We start from the raw sequence: 9,155 nt of genomic DNA on the forward strand, positions 1-9,155 counted from the left end.
CTTCTGGTACTTCTTCAGTTCTTTTGAATGGTGTCCCTGGGAAAAGGTTTGAATGCAAAAGAGGAGTCCGGCAAGGAGACCCCCTTTCACCCCTTCTTTTTGTCCTAGGGGCTGACTTACTACAAACTATTGTAAATTGCTCCAAAGAACAAGACCATCTCACACTACCAATTCCTCTGACATACAGTTTGGATTTCCCTATTTTGCAATACGCTGATGATACCCTAATAATCATGGAGGGATGTCCTAACCAATTGTTACATTTGAAGCAGCTACTTCACAATTTTGCACTGTCCACTGGACTAAGGATCAACTTCTGTAAATCAATGATGGTACCCATTAATATCACAGATGAAAGATTGCAATTCCTATCACAGACTTTTGGATGTTCTATTGGTACACTCCCATTTACCTATTTAGGACTTCCACTTGGCCTTACCAAGCCAAAAATTGAGGAATTCCTGCCTATGGTCACAAGATGTGAACGGCGATTGGTATCCACATCAAAATTTCTGTCAGATGCAGGGAGGCTTCAGTTGACAAACTCAATTTTTACAACCATGCCAATGTTTCATATGTGCACTTTCCAGCTACCCAAGACAGTATATAAACAAGTGGACAAATATAGAAAATGTTGCCTCTGGAGAAAGTCTGATGTAAATAATAGGCAACCTCCAAAGGCTGCCTGGGACCTTGTTTGTCTCCCAAAGAAAGAGGGTGGCCTTGGGGTGTTAAATCTTAGGACTCATAATGAAGCTCTTCTTCTTAAGTACCTTCACAAGTTCCTGAATAAATCAGATATACCATGGGTACACCTAATTTGGGAGAAATATTATGCTTCTGGCAGGTTACCAGGACAAGTCCGAAAAGGATCCTTTTGGTGGAAGGATGTTGTGAAACTCTTGGACAAATTCAAAGGTCTAGCATCTGTAACTGTGCATAGTGGTCAGACCTGTCTCCTCTGGCATGATTTGTGGAATAATAAGATCCCAGCACAAGAGTATCCACACTTATAGTCTTTCACTACAAAGGCTGATATATCTGTTAGGAAAGCTTATCACCTGCCTAACTTGCACCAACTTTTTAATTTGCCTCTATCATCTCAAGCTATGGATCAGCTTCTTCAATTAGGAACAGATCTGAATGGAATCCAATTTAATGAAGATCATGACTGTTGGACATATATTTGGGGCAATTCTCACTTTTCCTCATCAAAAGCATATCATGTACTGTCTGGCCATCACCTTGTGCATCCGGTTTTTGGATGGCTTTGGAAGTCTCGATGTCAAAGTAAACATAAGTTTTTCTTCTGGCTCCTTCTTAATGACCGACTAAGTACCCGAAATGTGCTTCGAAGAAAACACATGATTCTGCCCTCCTATTCTTGTATCTTGTGTTCACAGGATAGTGAGGAAACCTTGTTCCATCTTTTACTGCAATGTCCCTTTGCCCAAGAGTGCTGGATCAATATCAGTCTTTTTGCTAACCTGGATGAGGAGCCTTACACAATTCTTACAAGCTTTAAAACTCAGTTACAAGTCCCATTTTTTATGAAAATTATTGTGCTCATGAGTTGGTGTATTTGGATGGCAAGAAATGATTGGATTTTCATGAATATTACTCCCTCCATCCAAGATGCAATGAGGAGGTTTCGGATTGTTTTTACTCAAGTTGTTCTACGAGTAAAAGAGGCTTGGAAACAACCAATGTTTGAATGGGTAGAGCACTCATTGTAATTTTTCTGATTTTCTTTCTCTCCTTCTTTGTTTCCTGATCTGTATCTGTACAATTTTTGCTCTCTTTAATATATATATATCTAGCAGGGGATGATCATCCCCTCCTGTTTCATCAAAAAAAGCAAGTGGTAGACCGAGTGTTGATCGGGACCTATCTACAGTTCTACACAAAGATAACTACGAAACAGTCACTACGATGCGCGTCAAGAGAAAAGACGCGGTAGAACACGGAGCCGCGCGCTAGGCCGGCAGATCTAGTGAGATGCTAGAGCAGAGCACAAAGTGGGTTCGAAGAATCCTACTAGTCGATGACCCAGGCGTGCTGCTGGTGCAACTTCGCCTCGTCCGCCGGATAAGGTCGTTGGGGAGGTTGAAGGTGTCGCGGATCTGCTGGGTGGTCTTGCCCTTGATCATGTCGGTGGCCCTCTGGCAGACGACGTTGATGAGCCCCTGGATGCTGAGGTGGTTGGCGGCGAGGAGGAGGTCATACAGGTCGTCCGCGCTGAGGCCCTCGACGAACTTGCGATCCCACTCCTCCAGGTCCTCGGGCACCGCTGTGACGACGACGCTGCTGCTGCCGCCCGCGGTGCTGGGGTTGGAGTCGTGGACGGGCTCGTCGGCGTGCTTGACGCAGTACTGGATCACCGTGTCCAGAGTCCTCGCGACGGTGGCGGAGCGTTCGAGCGGGATGACGACGTTGTACGCGCAGTCATCCTCGATCATGTTGCTGAGGACTACTGACAGCTTCTCCGCCGCCGCCGACATGGAACGCTCCTCCCCGTCCGTGCTCCGCAGGGTGATCATCTTCGCGCCGGCCGCCTCCTCTGCTTCCGCCACTGCTTTCCCCTTCTCCACCGCCGCCTCTCCCGTCCCCTCCTCGTCGGGCGCCTCCGCTCCCTCCGCTCCCTTTCCCTTCTCCTCCACCGGCGCTCCCTTCGCCGCCGCCATCGCTTCATTCTCTCCCTTCTCCGCCTCCATCGCTCCCTTCTTCTCTCCCTCCGCCGCCGCCATCGCGCGCTCTCGCTCGCTCGACGACGAAACCCTCGATTCGCTAGGCGCCTTCGCCGTGGGTGGGTGGGGTTGGGTGTGCACGATGGGAATGATCGAGCCGGGGCCAGCGGTGGCGCCGCTTTATACTAACCCGCTTTATGCTTCGGGTCGGAGCGAGACGAGGCCTGGCTGCCTGGCTGGCACCAGCCAATCCAATTTCCCGAACGGATTTGCTTTTTCGCTTCGAACAGTGGGCCCAACTCAAACAAGCTTCATTTCTGGGGCCGCTGATGGGCTTCTCTCGGCCCATTTTTGCAATTTCTCATACCGCAGTGGTTTACATCCGAGATCTTAGAAACAAAGCAATTTCTCATGCCTTTCACCGTAGAATTTCTATAACAAGTTACTCGTCTTGCTATCACAAAAATTACGCTCAAAATAATGCAATGCAACACTTACAAGTCCAACACATAAGTTCCAGGGTAGCACCATGTTTCTAAAACTCATCATCTCCTGAAAAATGGAGCGCACTCCGGGACCCAACACTCAAATCCTCTGTTCAATTCATCCATGAAACTGAAGTGACAAGATAGGATCCTTATACATTCCGCCCAGAGTTCATCTAATGTAATTACGCTAAAAATTAATGCAGTGCAACGCAGGTTTAATCTCATAGTATTTCGCAGTGACTGTGTCACACCCACATGATGCGAAGGAACAAAATCAGTTATGTCATTCTGCATGAAATTTTTGTAACCAGTTACCCACCTTACCATGACAAAAGCTTTGTTAAAATAGTAGAATGCAACACATTTTTTTTAATATCATGACTTGTTTCTAACTCATGTCATGAAAGATGCAGAACATCATCATCTAAAAAAAATATGCAGAGCATATTCAGGGATTGAAATGTTTACTGCCCAGTTCATTTCAAACTGCAAACCATGCATAGTCTGAAACTGAGTTATACTGAAAGATAAGAGCAACATAGTAGTAGGCTTATGCATTATAAAATTTAGCTTCACCGAATCTTTCGCATGCACAAACCATTATATTATGTAGTGAATTATTGTAGACTAAAAGTATAGTATATTTGTATGAATGCATCTCTTTTTTAACGTATTGATATTTGTGGTATAAGGTACAAACTCATCTGAACAAATGAACTAAAACATTACTAAACACCCTAGCAAGCTAGTGTACTTAAAACAAATTGCGCTCCTCTTTCTCAATACGACGAAAACGTTCCTGCTCGAGAGGATCTTGGTTGCACTTGATCACGGACCAAATAGTGGTAGCAATCGACATTGCAACGCAGATGCTCAGTGCATAGGCTCTCACTTGCGTTGACATGTGCTTGGTTCCAGCCGCAGAAGCAATGCCAAAAACTACACCCATGGTAAGGAAATAATAGAAAAACAATACGAACCAATACTGCAAAAACCCAGAGTGAATAATATAAGTATGAAAAGCTCTAGTTGAGACACTTATTTTAATATGGAAAATCTTGACAATAGAATACAAATAAGAGTACGTACCCAGGGACGAAAGAATGGGGACAATATTCCATCACATGCAACTCTCGCTGCATTGTACTCTTTTTCGTCCTCGTAGTAGGCCGCCGTGAGCCTGTGGTACCAGAGTTTCCCAACACGTCCCTCTCGGAGTGCAAACAGAGGTAAGGTCGATAGGATATCGGTGCTGGCGTCTCTCTTAGCGACAATGACTTTTGGGCAGCGGGTTCTACAGATGCAGCAACGTTTGTTACGATGGAAGAAACGGATGCGCACCATGCACTTGCGACAGACAACACGGTGGCCACACCGCCCGATAGCCACCCACTCTGAAGGGTGAGTGCATACAACACAATAGTTCTTGGGGTCGGCATCATCTTGAGGTGCTATATCAATGACATGATCTTGACATCCGGTATCACCGTTGGTGTTTACACCGTCATCTCCACTATTATGACATGCGGTGCTTTCGTGTGTCATACCAGACTCGACATCCTTCACATCTTCGTGGCTCTTTGTATTACCATTGACATTAAGGGCTTGTTCAGTTCGAAAAGTATTGAAAGGGGTTGAACGGGATTGTGAAGAATTAAATACCTTCCAAATCACTCCCATTACCTCCCAATCCACCTCAATCCCCTTAGAAAGAGGATCAAGATCTGCTACCACCCTGACATTTTCAACCTGCGAGGGCGGTGGTGGTAGGACCTCACGCTCCACCAGATCCCTGCCATCCAAGATGTTGTCTGGCACGCCACCGTGCTTCACCAGCTTACCGGTGAACAAGAAGCTCTCATTTGAGTTCAGAAGGAGGTTATCCAGAGTGCTTGGCTGATAAAGAAGACAGATACTATCAAAATCAAATTGAAGTTTACATGCAAAAATGTACGTAAGACGGTAAAAGCAAACTAGGAATTTACCGTGATGGCTGTGTGAATGCTGTCCATAAAACTGCTGTCAGATGATATGGCCGAGCTTGCCTTCCAAATAGATTTGTTTAGCTGCTGTGCTTGCTTCTCTGACCTGGAAGCAGCAGACATAGTCAGTTTTTTTACCCCCTTTCGAGACAACCAAAGATATGGGATCACAGAATGCATTACTATGAAACAGCATACGCTACCTTGAAGCAATGTTCGATTCAAGAGCAGCTAGAAGGGCTTTGACGACGAGAGATTTGAATTATAAAAGAAAAAGAAAAGCCTACATGTTTCATATATATTTTAATAAAGAAAACAATGTAAAGATATTTTAGAGAAACATCCTTAGCAAGTTATATTTATATATGAAAAGACGATGTAGAACTTAGTCAAATTTTATTTATAAACATTCACATATAATTTATGCAAATGAAATATTTAATTTAAAAATAAAGTATATATAAACATCTAAACGCATAGCTTTATGATTCGGGTTGAACTAACCAAATATTATTAAAAAACACATTTATATTAATATTAGTCAAATTAACATTTAATTATGAAAACCCGAGATATAATCTATGCAGCTCTTATTTATAAAACAAATTAAATACACATTAATCAAGTTGAGTTTAATTGATGAAAAGCCAAGGTATATCTCTAATTAGCTTTTAGTTGGAAGAGTTGTTTAAATAAACATTAACCAAATTTACATTAGTTATGAAAATACAAGGTTGAACTCTAATTAGATTTTAGTTAGAAAAGCAAGTATATAAGTACTTAATCATATTAATATTTTGAATAAATTAAAAAATAGAGAATGTGATCAACATTGCTCCTAATGCGTAATTTAAGTTAATATGAATCTAACACAATAAGAACGAGGTTAAACGGAGCTAAAACGCAAAAGATATGGCTTAACGAAGCTCTAGGGACTTGCTGGCAAGGTTTAGAAACTTCTAGGGGCTTAACTGCAAGAAACCGAGGGCCAACACCTAATTAAAGTGTATATAAACTGAAGGGGTAACATATGAAAGAGCTAAGCAGGAAATTCGTGCACGAAAACTGTAAAGGTTAGGGGCTTAAACAGAAGAAACAGGACCTAAATCTAATGATCCTTGAACTAGGAAACTGCGGGCGCAAAAACTGGAAAGCTAGGGGTTTCTTTTGCAAAACAGCCGAGGCTGATTCGGGATTGATCCGAGTTGACCAGTACTGACTCTGGTGGGAATCAATCCGGACCGTCGGGATGAGATCGGGCGGTAGCGGCGGGTTCCAGTGTGAACGTCGGCGCGGGCGGCGGAGGCTAGCGGCGCGCGGCGGCGCTACAGGAGCAGTTCGCCGGGATCGACTCGATCTCGAGCATCCGGCCAGGATTCTCGACGGGATCAAGCCCTGGAGACATCTTATGGAACGGAGAACTCATCTAGGGTGTCCTTGTGGTGGTTTAGGTGGCGACGGCGGCAGGCGGCTCTAAGAAGCGGCTCGGCGCGGCGGCGGTAAACACCGGCGAGCCTGGGCTAGCGGAAAACGGCACGAGAGCGAACGGGACTTGAACGGGCGGCTTCCATACCTCCTTGCAAACCTCCAGGTGGTTATCTCGTCAACGGAAGGGCGGCGACGGAGGAGATCGACGGCGGCGGGTGTGCGCTTGCGCTCGGACTCGGGCTGCGGCGGCGCGGGAGCGCAGGGGCGCGGGGTTTAGGGTCTGGTGGGGCTTCGGGGGGTGCGGCGGCTTGCTTTATGAAGGCCCGGGGGGGCGGCCTTGGCGTGCGGGCCAAGACGCGGGGCGGCGCGGTCCGGCTCGGGAGCTGCGGGAGGAGGGGGGCCCCGCCTGTCATGGGGCGAAGCGGAGGAGTGGCGCGGGAGCGGGCTGGCGCTGGAAGCTGGGCTGCTGCTGGGCCGGTATGGAGGATGGGGTGCTGGGCCGGCCTGCTGGCTGACTGCTGCGGAGCCGGGCCAAAAGAAGAAAGCGGGCCGAAAAAGAGGGAAGAAAGGGAGGGAAAAGGAAAAGGTTTTTCCTATTGTTTAAGAAAAATTCAAACATGAATTCAAATGCAACTCTGAATTCAAACAACCAAAATCAATGCACCAGCATGAATGCAGTACACACAGAGCAACCTTGTTTAATTTTAAAAAAACAACCAATTGTTTTTTCCTATACTAAATTTCCTGTCAAGAAAATAAATGTTGGAAAAAAATTAAAATTATGAGAAATCATTGTTTATTTATTCTTTTTAATCACATCCTGAAATCCAACAATTTTGGGGTGTGAAAAAAGTGTTCTATGTGGATGACTTGCTCCTCGCAGCTGTTAAGAGTACATGATGCCGAAATGACAAGGAGAGAAAAGAAACAGTTCACAATGAATCAGATACAGTCATACAAAGATAAAGAGGATGCAGAGTAAGTTGTCAGTTATTTCAGACCATTTTGTTATTGAAATCTTATAGGTAGATACCCCACGACGAATCAGAAAACTTTTCTGAAAACAACGGCAAACAATCATAATGGAACACATATTTCCCCAATTATTGACTTGTTGCTAAATCATGCACCAAGAACTACTGAACTGAAGGATGCAGAGCATATATAATCAGGGAGTGGAGTGCTATTCCCGAATAAGTTTCAGAATACCTGAGAAAAAAGACGCACAGCAACCTTCCCATTGTTTGACTGAACTGAATGTAGTTCGAGGAGCACGGGAGCCGAATGAATTAGGACCAAACTCACTACAGCTTGATGCAAGCATGTAAATACGGATAATTTAATCATGTCCCCACCATTTGCATAATTGCATGTGCTGTCGTGCTGAGCATGTGTGACGAGCATTTCAGGGTCGTATTTCAACTCATGCAAGCATATCAAGAGTGCTAGCCTAAAAATTAGAACACATGCAACAGAGGTGTAGTTCAGTACGGAGTTATACACCAAAGATTGGGATAATCGTATGTTAAAATTTAGTCCTAAAATAGGGCTGAAGTGTGCCTAGATGGTGACAGTAGTGTTAGCTTTCTTGGCAGAGCATATTCAGGGATTGAAATGTTTACTGCCCAATTCATTTCAAACTGCAAACCATGCATAGTTTGAAACTGAGTTATACTGAAAGGTAAGAGCAACATAGTAGTAGGCTTATGCATTATAAAATTTAGCTTCACCGAATCTTTCGCATGCACAAACCATTATATTATGTAGTGCATTATTGTAGACTAAAAGTCTAGGATATTTGTATGAATGCATCTCTTTTTTAACAGATTGATATTTGTGGTATAAGGTACAAACTCAGATGAACAAATGAACTAAAAGATTACTAAACACGCCTAGCAAGCTAGTGTATTAAGAACAAATTGCGCTCCTATTTCTCAATACGACAAAAATATTCCTGCTCGAGAAGATCTTGGTTGCACTTGATCACGGACCAAATAGTGGTAGCAATCGATATTGCAACACGGATGCTCAGTGCATAGGCTCTCACTTGCGTTGACATGTGCTTGGTTCCAGCTGCAGAAGCAATGCCAAAAACTACTCCCATGGTAAGGGAATAACCGAAAAACCATACGAACCAATACAGCAAAACCCAGAGTGAATAATATAAGTACGAAAAGCTCTAGCTGAGACACACTTATTTTAATATGGAGTAATAACCAGAATGGTAAACTTAGTTAGTGGAAAATGATTATATTGCGTATGTGGGGGTCCTTGGTGACAGGGTTAGAACCCTAGGTATCCTCGTGAAGTGCCCAGCTGACTACCAGGGTATATAAGGCTAATTTAGGTGCACAGTTTTATTGTATAGTTACTAAGATTAGAAACTAGGTAACCAAACCAACTGAGTGTCATGGGGATGAAACTCCTCTCTCATCCGATGAAACTCCCCCTTCTCTCTCATCTTAATTATTTTGCAAGTCAACAAAATTGATAATGTGACGTAGAATTTAATGCCTCTGAAACGCCCATTAAGACTGAGCTAGGACTAAGTTTGGTGATGACCTTGTTAG

General features: G+C 44.1%; 2 protein-coding genes across 5 annotated transcripts; both read right to left on the reverse strand.

The window, feature by feature from the left end:
• Positions 1-1,976: 1,976 nt before the first annotated feature.
• On the reverse strand, positions 1,977-2,540 carry LOC117844485 (SKP1-like protein 1). The gene has a single exon (XM_034725181.1). The coding sequence runs from the start codon at positions 2,538-2,540 to the stop codon at positions 1,977-1,979; it is 564 nt and encodes a 187-aa protein (XP_034581072.1).
• A 1,177-nt stretch (positions 2,541-3,717) lies between these two features.
• On the reverse strand, positions 3,718-6,882 carry LOC117842998 (uncharacterized). 4 transcript variants are annotated; one of them, XM_034723545.2, is made up of 5 exons: positions 6,731-6,882; positions 5,161-5,263; positions 4,859-5,071; positions 4,265-4,753; positions 3,718-4,160 (listed from the first exon to the last, which is right to left on the reverse strand). In XM_034723545.2, exons 2-5 carry the CDS (start codon positions 5,185-5,187, stop codon positions 3,930-3,932), a joined length of 960 nt encoding a protein of 319 aa, XP_034579436.1. In that variant the 5' UTR covers positions 5,188-5,263; positions 6,731-6,882; the 3' UTR covers positions 3,718-3,929. The 4 variants fall into 4 exon arrangements, with proteins under 4 accessions (XP_034579436.1, XP_034579435.1, XP_034579433.1 ...); XM_034723544.2 differs by having other exon boundaries at positions 4,838-5,071; XM_034723542.2 differs by having other exon boundaries at positions 4,265-5,071.
• Positions 6,883-9,155: the final 2,273 nt, after the last annotated feature.

The sequence above is a fragment of the Setaria viridis genome, chromosome 2 (assembly GCF_005286985.2).
Source record: "Setaria viridis chromosome 2, Setaria_viridis_v4.0, whole genome shotgun sequence".
NCBI classification, from domain to species: Eukaryota; Viridiplantae; Streptophyta; class Magnoliopsida; order Poales; family Poaceae; genus Setaria; species Setaria viridis.

What these genes read in the sequence shown, in the direction of transcription:
- LOC117842998 (XM_034723542.2), bottom strand. Translation starts at nt 5,187, where the DNA reads ATGGACAGCATTCACACAGCCATCACG. An exon ending in GCATTCACACAGCCATCACG is followed by an intron (nt 5,072 to 5,160) that starts GTAAATTCCTAG and finishes CTTCTTTATCAG; the next exon opens with CCAAGCACTCTGGATAACCT. An exon ending in CCCCATTCTTTCGTCCCTGG is followed by an intron (nt 4,161 to 4,264) that starts GTACGTACTCTT and finishes GGGTTTTTGCAG; the next exon opens with TATTGGTTCGTATTGTTTTT.
- LOC117844485 (XM_034725181.1), bottom strand. Translation starts at nt 2,540, where the DNA reads ATGATCACCCTGCGGAGCACGGACGGGGAGGAGCGTTCCATGTCGGCG.